The sequence below is a fragment of the Chroicocephalus ridibundus genome, chromosome 5 (assembly GCF_963924245.1).
Source record: "Chroicocephalus ridibundus chromosome 5, bChrRid1.1, whole genome shotgun sequence".
NCBI classification, from domain to species: domain Eukaryota; kingdom Metazoa; phylum Chordata; class Aves; order Charadriiformes; family Laridae; genus Chroicocephalus; species Chroicocephalus ridibundus.
In genome coordinates this window covers 12,633,216-12,648,866 of record NC_086288.1, presented here as the reverse complement: position 1 = coordinate 12,648,866, position 15,651 = coordinate 12,633,216, and the positions used below count along the sequence as shown (strand labels likewise).

General features: G+C 37.3%; 1 protein-coding gene across 2 annotated transcripts in view; it reads right to left on the bottom strand.

Annotated features, from left to right (window-relative positions):
- Positions 1 to 15,651, bottom strand: part of TBC1D9 (TBC1 domain family member 9) — a 53,654-nt gene that overhangs the window by 21,764 nt on the left and 16,239 nt on the right. For both annotated transcript variants that reach the window (XM_063335051.1, XM_063335052.1), the window contains exons 2-9: positions 15,053 to 15,163; positions 10,078 to 10,196; positions 8,444 to 8,672; positions 7,126 to 7,387; positions 5,789 to 5,996; positions 2,835 to 3,041; positions 1,333 to 1,503; positions 704 to 854 (exon numbers count right to left, since the gene is read on the bottom strand). In XM_063335051.1, coding sequence (XP_063191121.1) covers positions 704 to 854; positions 1,333 to 1,503; positions 2,835 to 3,041; positions 5,789 to 5,996; positions 7,126 to 7,387; positions 8,444 to 8,672; positions 10,078 to 10,196; positions 15,053 to 15,163 — 1,458 coding nt within the window. The remainder of the gene's footprint in view (positions 1 to 703; positions 855 to 1,332; positions 1,504 to 2,834; positions 3,042 to 5,788; positions 5,997 to 7,125; positions 7,388 to 8,443; positions 8,673 to 10,077; positions 10,197 to 15,052; positions 15,164 to 15,651) is intronic.

Here is a 15,651-nt window from a genome sequence, read left to right as displayed (position 1 = left end):
CCTAAACGGTGTGCATAACTGTGGTTACTATCTCGGGGAGGGGCAGAGGTAGAGAAGGCATACAGTAAGTAAAAAAAGGTTATGAAGAAAGCCTGAGGTATGGACTAATTTCCACATAATTAGTAATAAAATGAATAAAATTCTTCAACTTTGAAAAAAAAAAATATCTAAAGGGACACATATCTAGAGAATCCTTGATAGCACAGAAGATGGACAGAAATATTTTCTCACCACTTTTCAAATACTGAGAGCACCTAATAAAATGAGTAACTTTTTTTTTATTATTTAGAAAAAAAAGGAAAAATAGTGGTTCCATGCAACATGCTTAAACTTTGGAATTCCTTGCAACAACTTGCTGCAAAGGCCAGAAGCTTAATTGGATTCAGAAATAACAAATGTGAAGTAGGCCTGCTGGTGGTTGTTAAACATCTAGAAGGCTCTAGACTGCAGACTTCTGGTAACAGAGTGCGCATTCTGCTTTTTTATATTCTTCCCTAATTATTTGAGTCTGTTTGAGAAAGGGTATTTACTGGTCTAAACAGAACTCTTGTCTAAACCAGTCTGGCGCCTGCTAACAATCACAGCCTTACTTGCTCCAAATATTTTTAGATGCTTATTATCTGTGCCATTAAGCATCTCTGAAATCCTTTCTTCCCTCATGTTTTTGCTTACATCCCACAGTCACGTTCAAATTAATACCTACCTGAAAACAGCAGCCAGAGTTCCCCTCTCATGCTTTCCGGAATGCCCTTCAGCACAAGGTCTCTAGTTTTCTCTGTACGATACATGCAGACTCCTTGGCCATATTCAGCAAAGTGAATCTTCCAGGCCTGTTCCTTCAGGAACTCTTTAGCCTAAAAGCAAAGGAAGGCAGGCATAAAGATGCAGCTTCTCTTTCTAACACTCTGCCCCACTGAAATGCTAAGTGTGAAAAAGCCTGCAACATCCTAACTTTCCAAGTGGGCAAGAAATAACTTGGCTACACTCCAGTTGTCTTCTTAATGGGCTGCCTCCTCCCTTCTCTTAGTTTCTATTCCAGTAGAACTTGCTGTTAAAAGAATATTGTGGGAGCAGTTGTACTTAAGAGCAGGCATACAACCTCCCCTTGATTTACATCCAACTTTGCTTTTTAATGCAGTGAAGTTGTTTCTATTGGTAAAACAACAGCATGTTCAACACTTTATTTCTGTAAAAAATGATGTCTCTTAACTGTCTGTGGCAAAATGAAAGTCTTCTGGGTCAGAAACATGGATTTTAAGGAAAACGGATTTTAAGGAAAACATAATTTAACAACTTTTTCAGTCAGGTACAGCACTCCGAGGTGCATTTTACCAGCTTGGGGTTGAACTCCTCAGGTGACCTCCGCCGATACATTGTCATTAAAGCTTGAGTTGCTGTTGGAATGCCATTGTCATTGAGGTTGAACTGTCGCTCTCCCTCCGACTCAGAGCTGAGGCTTTTATGAGGGCTGGCAGAAATTAAACTACTTGATCTTGTAAACACCTGTAGAAAGCAGTCACAAGCAATACAGTCAGGGGGCTGAGCCAGGGTCTGGACTTTTCACTTCATGTTACTTCAAAATTTATATACGCTAACAGCTAACAAAAAATGAGCAAATTAAATCACCCAGGTACATTCACAGGCTGAGCATATGAGAGCAGAAATTAAATCAGGGTAGAATAATGAAATAATTTCCAGTTTCTCAACAGCTCGCCCTCCCCCCGCCCCAAGTAATCAAACCCTATAATTAGAATTGCTAAGGTAGTATGAACTTCAAGTAGCCCTGGGCAATCAAACCAGCTCCGTTGGTCTCCCATCAACATCATAGTATTGTTGACCAGCCAGGTGGCTCCTTGACTGTCCAGAATGTAAGACTTATATATCACATATATTATATGTATGTGTGTACACATATACATGTATATCAGTATATATGCTTATACAGATAAACACAAAATAAATTATTTTATTCCCACCAATTAAAAAAAAAGTTCTACAGAAAATTCAACACTGTCAGGTTGTGAAATATTTTGAAGAAGAATTTTCTGACTTCTTAAACAGCTTTGAAAATTTATCACAGTAAGATCTCATGCAGCAGTTCACACCAAATGCCTGAAATCGAAATTAGCAGTCATGCATGTCTACATACGTAGTCATATTACTAAATGTAATTACAATGCTTGCAATTATTAATTTGTGTTTATAATTCAGTGGGTAGAATATGTAGATCCATTTAGGACAAAAGGCAAGACAAAGTTTCAGCATTGTACATATATGCATATGTGCTCTGGTATACAACTACAACAGCACACTAATTATACCTCACCATCAACCAAACAAGAAAAAAAAACTGACTTCTAAGATTTACATAGCAAACACGGTAGGACTACTCAGCACAATACTAAGGTATAGCTTAGTACAGACGTGGAAACTCTTGATTTAAAAGAGTTTCATATTAACTGATAATTTCTTCAAATTATTAAAGTTCCACAATTAGATTTTGACTTGAACAAGTCAGTAGATATTAAACAGTGTTATTTAATTAACCAGGTAGTTAACTGACACTTTCTAACAAGAATGTGTCAGCAGGAGTTAGAGTAGCTCTTCCCCAGCAATGGTGATTTCTCTTAGGTTTAACGTGAAAAAAATAGATATCTTAATCATAACATTTTAACTGTGCAGCTTAAGGAAGCTAAAGGCATTAACACAAAAGAGGTAACGTTTCTCTGTACAAAGGTTTATCTTTACAAAAACTCAAAGGTTTTTCCCAGCTTTTCTCCCCCCACCCCAGTTAATATACCCTTCTAGTAAACGATTCATGTTCCTCCACATACCTCATCATCTGAGCTGATATAACTTCCAGAAATATTTCTTTCCAAGTATATTTTTGAAGTGGTTTGTTGCAGAAAGTCTGAGATTCTCTGTACAAGAAAGTCTCTGTCTTTCAAGTTGGCAAAGAGGAATGTCATTCTGTTTTTCGTGCTGATTGATAATGGGCTGGGCAACACACTGGAGCTGTCTGCCTTTTCCACTATTGTCACCTACGGAGAAACAGTAGCTAGGGCTTAAGATCTTTAATAAATCAAGTTGCTTGGCCTAAGAAACCATCTTAATACAATAAATTCATGTCCCTTCCCCGCTTTCATCAAATCACTGTGGATATTCCCTCTGCGGGAAAACAGAATTTGAATACAAGGACTTACAAGTTTGAAAGGTGAAGACTGTCACCCCTTAAACAACCGGCTTCCATACAGTCTCCAGCAAAAATCCTTTGTACTGCTTAGTTTATTTTCCTCAGGCTTTATTTTAAAAGAATCAGTAAAACAATTTTATTTTTTTTTCTGTGGGATGCAGATCTACAGGCTTTTTTGTAGGACCTCCGAATCCCTCTCCTGCCCCCCAACACCAGTACAAGCTGAATCAACAAAGACTTTTGTTTAGTTTTTATTGCCAATATATGCGAATAAGCCATTTTTGGGATAACACTCCTGTTCTACTATATTATAGTTGCATGTTGTGATAACAACTGTTATTGCAACTGTATTTTTGCAGTACACAGAAACCTGCAACAAAGGGAAACTAATCCCATGTCTTTCCTTACAAAGGAAAACCCTGTGAGGTGGAGGTTTCTGTTTGGCCTTCAACTGTTAGTGGAATGGTCACTAATCTAACTGAACTCCAACCTGCAAACAGTACTCACACCACAATCTACCGAGTACCAGGGCACTAGGTTCCCTGCGATTTTGGTAAGGCACGTTAACACAAAGAAATCCCAGGGATAAGTCGTACACTGTGGTTGAATTATAGAACAGCGTGTGTTCTAAATATTACCAATTATTAGCTTTAAAAACAAATAAACCAATCAAGTTTGTGCAGTCCATACATTGAACAAAAGACAAACCACAATTGTAAGTACTTTAACCACTGCTTTTATGACTTTAAACCATTTCCTAGGTAATGAAAACTCTCTTATTGACTTCAGAATAGAAGAGGGCACATTTTAGTTTGCTAGGACCTTTTACTTTTGCTCTATTTTTTAAATCCTTTTTAAAACAGAGATCAATGGTAAGACATTAGTGCTATAATATTAATATCTCTCTAGCTAAAAGGATAGAATAACCATTTTTCACACAACATTTTCTTTGAAGATGTATTTAAAGACTGCAATACACAGTGCTCAGGTGCTAAATCACTTCTCTATCCTTCCAACTTCCTTTTATTTTTCTGCTAACTACAAATCCATTTGTTTTTCATTAACTTAAAGGATCTTCACTAACAGCACACTGAAATTAGCTAAAATTGTTCCTACGTCATTTTTCTGTTCCACTTAAAAACTATTTGAGTATAATTAGCACAAAACACAGACAAGTTCTAGAGGCACAGGACAGACATTATAGCAAGTATGCTCTGCTATAATGAGAGAAAATATCCACTTATTTCCTACTAAAGTAGAGACATACACATATCTGAAGTGCTGATCTTGGAGACTGCACCTTCTGGGTGCAGTGAGCAGTGCAGTCAGCCACTGAAAACCACCTTTTCCAATCATCATTTCTGAATCAATGCTTCGTCATTGTCTCATCTGTTAAAACATCTCCAGGATATTGCAGAATACTGGAATTAGGTTAGGGTCTGACCCAAAGCTTTAATTAAATAGAAAGCTTCCCTTTAATTATTAAGGGTACTGATCAGTTGGTGCTGGTGCTACCCGTGGTGTTACTGTTCTCCTTGCTGGTGCTGAGACTTAACCTGCTCACGCAAAAACACTTATTCCTTCAGCTATTTCTTTCTCTTAAAGCTTTAGAGCTGCTTTGAATCCTAGCTGTGGTTATCAAAAGCAGTCGCTGAATCTGCATCCAGGAGAAGAGGTCCTGTTAAATGCAGACTTTGTTCTCCTCCTCCACCACTTTACCTGGAGGACTGTTGTTCCCCTGGAGTTCTAGACAAACAGTGCAATCATAATCGAAGGTCTCTTCTAAAATAACCAAAGTCATTGCAACACACTGTGGAGAAGCTGCACTTCAAAGTTTCCAAACAAATACCTTTGTTTTTATTCTTAATGATTTGTGGGAGAAAACAGTGCCTTGAAATATTCCATGGACATCCAGTCAAGTCAAACTGTCCACTGCTACATCAGCTTTGCTATTATTTCCAAGACTTACACATTTTTCCATTAACCCACAAATCAAGTCAATCACCTAAAAGCTCCCCAACATAATTTTTTTTATTGCATCAAACTTAAATTCTTTTTACTGAACATCTGCTTTAAGCAGACAGCTTTAAAAAGGGAAGCACAATGATTTGTAAAATGCCGACAAATATTTTCCATATACAGGAATAAATAATTGCAAGTCTGTGCGAAGAGACAATTAAAATCTTTAAGATTATGAGTCTTTTTACATCTGACAAAAGCAAATATTATCTGACAGATTCCTTAATAGAAGATCCACTCGTCAATCTAGGAGGTTTTGTCGTCTGTCCCTCCCTATGAGGCACAGAAATGGGGCTGTAAATCAGGATATAAATTATGGGAGAGGAAGGACTCATGAGGGTTGTAAAAACTGACATAGAAAACTCCCTGTGAATTTCAGTAGTAGGAACTTTTAACTAAGATACACAGGCATTAAGTATTACTTAGAACACATCAGAATAGTATGCTCACAAGAGATTAAAGGGATGAAAATAGGCTTTTCTCCAATAATGAAAAAAACATCAAAGCTAGGTTGCAATTTCCAATAAGATATTGCTTTATTATTTGCCCTATAAATTTACAAATACAAGTATTTACCTCTCGAAGAGGGATAATAAGGCTGCACAAGTTCTCTTCTTTACTAGTAAAGCAAATGTAGTTTGTAGAAACAAACATCTGACCCAAAATATGCATTTTGTTGAACGGAGTCCAGAGAGTACAGTCTGTGTGTCCATCTAATTTCTCATCCTTGGGAAGTCGGAACAATGCACGGTATCTCTCACTCTTTGCTCTGGCATCAAGATCCCTAAAAAAAAAAACCACAGAAAGCTTTTCTTGTCTTAAGAAATACATAATAAAATTTAAGATCTATTTTATACAAATCATTGCAAGTTACCTGCAACATACAACTCAGTTAAGTGCTGAATGTACAGCAAAGCAGTGTAAATAGTTTGCATATAGGGGATGTATAGTCTCTACTGCTGGAAGATTCTAAAACTGTATAAAAAAAAAATTCTGCCATAAATGACTTAGATACATTGATTCTGACTTCTCAGAGGGGACAATCTGCGTGATCTTTTCACATTCATCCCTACTTTTTGAGAATATACACAGTGAATCATTTATTATTAAGTAACACATAAGTAACTCCATGTAATATTACACCAAAAAGGCTTCTTTGAGGCTTATTTATTAACAAGATGGAGCCCTTAGAGCTAGAGTTTGCTAACAATTTCAAGGCTTAGTCTTGGTAATGCATTAAAAAGACAAACCTAAGTGACAGAATGCATGTCAGATGTCACTAAGTAATGAGAAAGATAAGCAATATGTTGTTTATATTTTCATATGGTTACAATTCTGTATGGTTCACTAACATTACCAACATATAAAATAATGAAAAAATAACAAGAAACTATCAAATTGCAGTATGATATCTATAAAAGAAGGAGAAATATCTTCCAGATAATTCTTTGTCCCTGACATTTTTTGTATGTCTGTTACCTAAAATAAGTTCTAGATAGAATTAATTATGTAGAATCATTTTTTTCAATTCCAGTTATAGGACCAAGTACGAATGATAGGCATATTTCTTAATAACACTTAAATTGCTTTATTATCTTCCCCTGGTAGTATAAAAGGGCTTTACAACAGATACCAGTGGCAAGACATATGTTAGAGAGCTTCTGAACAAATGAGAATTTGGCTCAAATATGTTTATTTTTGCAACATGTTCATATTCAAATGTTTTCCCTTTCCTATTTCAACGGGAGACCAGGTAATTGTATTTAAAAATTATTCACATTTTGCAACTGCTGGAATCAATCATTCCTTTTGGAGTAACGGTAAATGGTGACAGCATTAGAAAACTTTTCAACAAAATGCTGCAAGCAAAAGGACTGAGTAGAAACAAATGACTAAGAGCCAGTGCTACCTACCGTTTTAGTGCAGATACTTTTTTGGGGGATTTCTTTTTCAGCTTGGGTAATGACCTGTCTTGTTCAAATCCTTCATTGTCCAAAAGCTGTCGCATAGCTATATTTGCAAGCTGTTCCATTAGTTTAAATGTCTCACTGATATTAAGGAATACTGAGAAGAAATGTTCACTTGACCTTGTGCTCACTTTGATCATATCAGGGAAGAGCAGTGTAGCGTTCTTCTCAAGTTGAGTGATATCAACCCAGCGGATAACTAACTTTGCTGAACAGAAGCAAACAAACCAAAAAAAAAGATTAAGTACAAAAATTAGCATATTCAAAAGCATTTATCTTCCTCTTCCTATAAAATATATTCAGATGAGATTTTCTTGCATCTTGAAAAGTTGTGAGGACAGCATAAATAGACCCAGCTTGTACAAACAAACTATGATCACCTGACAAACAGCAGATAAAAAGAGTTTAAATATCATTTACTTCTGTACAGAACACTACACAAAAGTATTACAAAGCTAGGTGGGCTAACATAATTTATCACAGCACTTGCTCAGACTCTGATGTCCTCTTTTCCTATGGAAGCAAAGAAATGTAGTCTAAACACATCAGACAGGCCTGCATTAAAAAGTTTCAAATATTACAGTAGTGACAGATCCTTGGCTTTACTTCCAACACCACTACAGGTTAGGATATTGTCCTTAAAAGAGGGACTAAATCTACATTTATTTTTTGCCAAAAAAAAAAAAAATCCAGTCATTCACTGAGGTATGTCTGCACAGCTCAACAGAAATGTGTAGGGAATGATCCATTGCACATAACCAAGTACTGCAGACTTGCTCACCTCTACACTGCTTAGAATTAACTCCCTCTAGAGCAGACTGGTTGCATCCACACTATGTAGTTCTTGATCCTAGGTCTCCTCTGAGCCCTTTGTGATGCTCTGGTGTTGTACAAGAGTAAATGTGGCATTTGAGGTTGCAAAGTCTGCCAGAGTAGTACTGGAGGATTCCATAAGAGTAGAAGGAGCCAAAGCTAGTGTGATCTCATCCCTACTCCCTTTTGGGCACAGTCCCTGAAGTGAGACAGGCCTCTAAAGGATGTCCAGGTACTATTTTACAGAGAACTACTTTGAGAAATACAAAACAAACAAGGGAACAAGCACACGGTTGAGCAGCGTGACAACTGGGGAACGGCTCCCGGATCCTCTTTTCCTCATCAGTGTCTTTGCACCCCCAGCGGTTCAGCAGGGGAAGAGTAACAAAACTACAGAAGATTTCCTAACAATTCTTAGATGCATAGACCACTATTCCACTGTAAAACCTACCTTCCCTGCCCATGAGGAAAGAGTAAAAGCAAAGGTGATTAATGCTGAGATACACCCAGCCCTGACGGGGAACCTTCCCCTTCCAGTAACTGCAGGAGTAGTAGTTCACTAATTTCTCTTCTTCCGGCATCCCAAATAGCTTGTGAAATTTCACTATGGCTTCCTTAAATTTTTCTGTATCATCATCCTCCTTGATGCCATTTATTTTGTTGTATTCAGCGATGATGCCCTAGTAGGGAGTGAAAGAAGTACACAGCATGTTAGTTGCCATGGGGTATCAAATATCCTTATTACCATTGCTGCCTGAGCCAGAGGCCACAACAGTTACTGCAATGTCAAGAGAGTCTTTTGCTTATCTGTTATTCTTCTGCTCATTCTTTTGCTTACATAGTTATTTGCTTTATTCAAGGCTGTCTTTCTGATGACCTTGCTCCCTTCCATACCTATGTCAAAAGCAACCAAATACCAGCCACTTGCCAGTACTGTGTTTTAAATTAACCAGCCTATCTCAAATATTCCTAACAACTCTGTAAAGCACCTACAATTTGTAGTGTTTTCCTCTTCCACATAAAAATGCTCCTTGAGAAGAGTGGAATAGGATTTCACCAGAAAATTTTCTTCTAAAAGGAAGGAAAAAAGTAAAAGGAAAAAAAGGATCTGCTATTCATTAGGGGAAATATCAAATGTCTTTTATGACCCCTCTTAACAGACCTTCAGCAGAAGTGAAGAGCAAAAGGAAAAATAAATAAATATCTCCTATTAGATTAACTGGCAGGATGAAAAAATAATTCACACTTTCAGGTGCAGAAGACCTTCATCAAATTTGAAGTGGCACCAGTCTGGTCAAAAGCTGCTTTTTGATACCTCAAAGACTACTGCTCCTTCTGTTCTATACTGAAGTTCTGGTCTAAAGATTCTTAAGACAGTTGACTTACTACACAAAATGTTAGAAAAAGAATGAGACAAAGTCAATGCTTGCAATATACACCAAGTAAGTGCAGTAATTTTGCTTACAATCAATCTTTTACCAAAATATTTATTTTTAGATAATTCTTTGCTTGGATAAAATCCTTTTTAACAGTATAGCTACTATCTCTCCTATAAGGAAAAAAAAATCATGGTAAAACCGACAAAAAAAACCACCAAAAAACCCCCAAACAAACAAAAAAAAACCCCAAAAAATCAATCAACCTTCAACCCCTAACATCTATATGAAGTGTAAATGCCAGATCTACAGGATTTAACTACACGGAAGAGGGTAAAGAGACGTTATACAATGAGTGCATGAAAAAAAATAAATTAAAGTTTTGCACTGGAAAAGCAGTTACATAGAAAACTGTCAAAGTTTAAGACAGAAGCAATAATGCAATTCATTTTAGAACACATAATTTTGGACGCCCTGCCTATATAGTTTTATTTATTTATTTTTTTTTTAATCACGCTCCTATAGTTATGTGTGTTAATTCCAGTTTCCCTAATTTTTACACACAGGTTGCTACTTAGAATCTGGTTTTCCTTCGAAAAGGTGGAGCAGCCTGGGGACTACTGGGTCAAATTTGTTTAAGATTCATGTCATTTTTCCTCCCACAGTCACATTTATCATTAACCATATTTATAATAATATATTTAACTACCTGTATTTTTCCTCTGACAAATGTATTTATGTCATTCTCATTTTCAAAGATTGAAAGAGTTTGCAACAAATTCTGTTCAAGCCATTCCCAGTGTTCAGTGATTTCCTTCCTTGAGCAACCTGTATATAAAAAAAAACAAACACAAAAAGTCACAAAATAATTAATTCACCAATTTCAATGTCCTCTTAATCATAAAAGACTCTAATAAAACTCGCCAGTTACTGGAGATGCAATATTTCACCACATGCCATGTCCCTGGAAATTCCAGAATTTTCTCCCATAGTCTTTAGTTTCATAATAAATAGATAGCAATCTTCAAGATTATTCTGTGAGAAGCACAAGCTACTTATGTCCAGCATGAGCAAAACCCCCTACATTTAGAATTCTAACCGCAATAACGACACCGAGCTGCCCAACATCACATTAGTTAGCAAAGGTATTACCCGCATCTGTTAGGAACTGACAAAAAACCCCAAGAGTTGTATATTCTACCGTCGGTTCCTAATTCTTCACCATTATATACATCTATAAATTACGTAACAATGATAAAATTTCAAGCATAAAAGCTGAAAAGTATCATTTTCCTGACAAGTCTGTTCCTCAAAGGAACAGTGCTGAAAGACCTCTAAGAAAGCTGTACCTTTTTAGGGGAAGAGGGTTGTCAGAGGTGATATACTTTTAATGATGAAAGAATAAACTCAAGTTCGATGACCCTAATTTCCTTAGGAAAAGGGGTCAAGTGAGATATCTTTGATACTGAGGAACCAGCATACATGTAGTCTGTAAAGTAGTACATAACAGGAATGAAAAAGCTTTCTGTATGAACTAGAGTTTACATAGGCAAATTTTAGCTTCTATTTTACTTAAGATGGAATGTAATAAATATAACTTCCATTTTGACCCCATTCTCAACATCTTGCAATGTTGGTGCTCTTCAGGATCTCGCTGTGCCCACCCTGAAGGAAGAATAAATTCAAGCACACACAAAAAAATTGTTCCCCAAAAAAAGGATATTGAGGGAATTATGTCAAAACTAGGACTTTTAAGTAAGTGTTTTCAGAAAACAAACATTACGTGTTCACACAGGAACATCTATACCTGAAGCTTGATTAAAAGTATCTTAATCCAGGCAGGAAATAGCATCAGTACTACATCATCTTTTTGTTCAAATCATAGATTTGACTCATTTTACTCAGAACTAGCAAGTAAATGTACGTACCTGCTAACTAATGCCCACGGAACCCAACAAAGTGAAGGGCTCATGTGAAGCAACCATCAGAAAGATGCTAAATTACAACAAGTGGTTGCTAATAACTTCTTCAGCTTCACTATAGGCACAAATTGTTACATGCCTCTGTGTAAGTGTTTCTATGGTTTGTAGAACTCAATGCAACCATCTTGAATACATACCAAACAATCGCTTTCCTTGTTGTTCAGGAACAAATGATGGGGAAAAAAATATTCTTTCTACAGTATACAATCAGAGCTTTACACAACTCCAATGAAAGCAATAGAATGCAACATTCTGTGCAACTCCCAGGGGAATTTCACAATTCTAATTGTAGTATGGATACATAAATCATGTTGCAGAATAGCCTGCATATGTAACTAATATTTCAGAACCACAAGTGATCACCACTGCTGCTTCTCCTTAAAACTACTGAATGCAACCAGACCTTTCTAGAACTCAGCAGGTAGTCTGGAGACTAATTTATTTCTTCTTAGCTTTTACACTGCTGTAAAAAGCAATGATGAAATACGTGAGTTACGTATATAAAACTAGACTGTCATCGGAAAAATCACTCATCTCTTGAAAAGCAGTGACAAGCAGTACAGACATGCTATCATGATGAACTATTTCTTAAAGATGTCTATTTCTTGTTTGCCATTTATCAATTATGTTTCATCACTTCTGATGAAACAGCTTCCATTGGTTATTCTCAACCTGTAACAATCCATCTCATTCTTTCCAGTATAGTTCAGTAAACAGAATTCTAACTTGTGACATGTTCAACACAACACTGCACTGGAGAAAGTGCGTTAACAAGCCTCCTTTACAAAGCTATAAAGCCTCAGATCTACCAGTTAGAGTTCTCATACAGCATAGGTCAGTAGAGTTAATACCCAAGAAAATTCATACGCAAAATTAATTATAAAAAAATCTGGGGTCTAAACATAACCTAAATAGTCGTTTTAGAGCAAACAAAACCCCTTGGATTATTTCTTACCCTCCGAATAGTCTTGTACAGCACAAGACCAAACGTCAGGCAGCATAAATGAACCAGGAAATAATCACACTTCTTCTAGTCACTCTGTATAGCTACTTACTGAAGACAGAGACTATTGCTTTATGGAAGGCAGAGGAGAATATGACAAATTTATGTAAAAATAAGAGATTACAAGTACCAAACAACCAGCAGTCTACCCCTAAGCAACAGGGAGGGACAGCTGTACAATGCAGGACAAATCAGAGTTGCATACCTAAATGTAGCCAAATCCCTTAGTAACCTGTATAATGGTAACAGCCCTTGATCAGTTCAGAAGGAAATGTTTTAGTTGCAAATTCATAAAATAACCACAGCACAGAGCCTTGGGCAACACTGGACTGCTCAGCTTCAAGGTTGCATAGATAAATAATTTGGTCTCTCTAAAATTTTACCTCCCTGTAAGAGCCACGCTATTCCCCTCAGGTGACAAGACTAAGCTTGTGCAGTCTTATAATTTAACAGAAAGAACTAAGCCAATCAACCAGCTATATACTAGGGGGCTAAAAATTCAAGAAACACGCCACAAAATGGAAGCACAGATATATACGTTAACCACTTTAGCAATTTCAATTAAGCTTAAAATTCATAATTGAAGAGCATGCTTAAATATAAGCAGAGTACCATATTTCTACATATAACCTGCAATATCTGTCACAGAAGAGAAACAAAACCCTCACAGTTCAGCAACATACATACATTTCTACACACGTGGTACATTTGTTTATTGTGGGGCTGTAACTCATCTGCCTTTGATTTTGTGCCTCTGGTTATCTGAGGACACACACTGAAAGTATAAAATTATAGTAATTGTCTATAGGTGTCATGCAAAAATCCTGCAAATGCACTTACAGAAAAGTCACCTGGCCTATTTCCAAAGTCTTAAAAAAATCATTTCTGAATGTGTGCACAGTACAAGTATCTTTGAAGAAACACTATTTTATTGAGAGCTTCGTGGTATGTTATCTTCTTTGGAAGGGAGTCTGCAAACAGCAGAAAATTTGTGCCCTCAGCTGGCCCCTTTCAAATTTATGGGACAGAGGTGGTTACAAATTGCTGCACACTGACATTTGGGTGAAGGGGAGAAGGGACTGTATGTGCACTTGCAACTACCTCTGTATGTGCACAAATAGTGTAACTAAACATACCGGCAACTGCTTTTACCCTTCTTTTTCGTGACTGAGGTCCATGGAAAGCTGACATGCAAGGTCTTGTTACTTATGGTCACAGTAGAGCAGGTGACAGTACAAAGCCGGCAGTTAAATGAAGATTTAGAAATGACCTTCACAATATTGACAATTTCATTAATATCCGTTTTTACTATTAGCTGTCACTAAAGGCAAATTGTGTTATATGAATTTTAAAATCTTCAGTGAGTTGGTAGTAATAGGAGCAGAGGGAAAAACAGCTGTTTAAATCTATGCCCTTTTTTAGGTCTAATACCATCAAAAGTAGCAAGAAATACTTGTGCTAAGATGAGCTATTAAAAAACTTCCTATTGGATTCAGAACATGACAGAGCTTTGATACCACCTTTGTCAGACACACAAATCATATGCTCATAAGAATAGCGCCTGCTTTGAACTGCTAAAATTATTAGATCTATGGCAAACCTTCATCCATTCCTCCTCCCCTTCCCAAGAGAGAGGATTTGTCTAGAGGAAAAGTTACGTAAATAACCTAAATGTCAAATTTTATTTGGGAGAATGGGCACAGATGAGAGGGCACTGTTAGGCCAGAAGTCTACAGCTTCACTAACTAGCATTTTTGAATGTCAGGCAGCATTGGGTGTGCTGGAAGTTACCAGTCTATTAAAGACATGACAGGCATGTATGCACTTCTCATTTGTCCTCTTTTTCAATTTTCTTTCAAATGAACAGAGTTCTGGCTGCTGCCTAAAATGGTGTTTGAAACTTTAGAGCTAGAGGAGTTGCATTCAAAAATTTTCATTTGCTAAGACCAAAAAGCAATACTATCAAACTGAGGATCTGACCTTATAAACTTGGCGAATCAAAGCTAAATAACACTATTTTCAGAGCCAGCAAACAGAACCAGAGACTAACTACACACTGCTTTATGCTACTTGCAATAGGCACCTGACCACAGAAATAAACATTTGGTATTTACAGGATCTGATGGATGCAAAACTCCTATTTAATGTACCAAAATATCTACTTCATTGACCTCACCAACTACTATAGCGTCAGAAGAAAGTCTTACAGTTGGATCTGTCAAAGTTTGAGCCTTAAAGACCAAAACTCTTAAGAGTTGTTGCATCTATGTAAGAATATACACTTCTGTATTTAACTCCAACCTAGCTACCACCTTGCTGAATTTCTAAGCACTAAGAAGTGCTATAGGAGCGAGGCATGGGTATGGAGAAGATCATGCAAGGAGGAGGGACTGACACTAGACTGCTTGTCTGGGAACATTTTTGGGAGATGAAGGGCGGGAAGTAACAGAGGTTTCTGTCCCTGCTCCATGGCCATCTCTAGTTTTGCTCTGCTATTGTGCATAACACATACGCTGGCGTTCAAGGTCTGAATATCAGAAGTTCTGGAGCTTCTCAATTTAACCACTAGAGCAGGTTTTCATCCTGACCCATTTATTTGTCCTGAAATGACTGTGCTCAGCAGGCAGGATGCTCTATTAGTTGTGTGACACAGCATCCAGGAAGAATAAAAATCCACATGTCAGTATGTTTGTCCTTACCACAGGCAATAGTCCAATAGACCAAGGAGTCTGGTGCTTGGTAGAGAATTCGATACGGTGCCACTCTGGCACTGGAGTCCAACACGACATCCAGAGTACCCACAAGGAGACCTATGGAACAGGAAATTCTGATGAATACGCAGTGATGGATCATCCAAGATCCCACAGGAGGGGGCTCAGCAACCTCCTCCCCGCCCCCCCCCCCGCCCCCCATTTCACCTTCCACAGCAAAATGCAGACCTATTCATCCCCACACTTGTTCCCCTCATGTTGTAAAGAGGGAAAGCAACTCAACAGGGAAAAATCTGTAGTTCAACAAGACTTCAACCCTTAACTATACATTGATCCTAGCATAAAGGCAGACAAATTGAAGCAAAGCAGAAGGTAGCTGTTTTATAAAACCATGTTTAAAAGTTATTTAATCCTTTCCTGTGTTTCATATACTGTTAAAGCTCTGGGGGGGAAAAAAACAAACCACAGAACACCAACAAAAAAAGCCCCACCACACCAACAACAAAACCCTCCGGACAATAAACCCCATAAGAGTTCAAAACTCAAATGTCAGATAGGAAAAACTAAGACTTTCAGCAAAAATAATT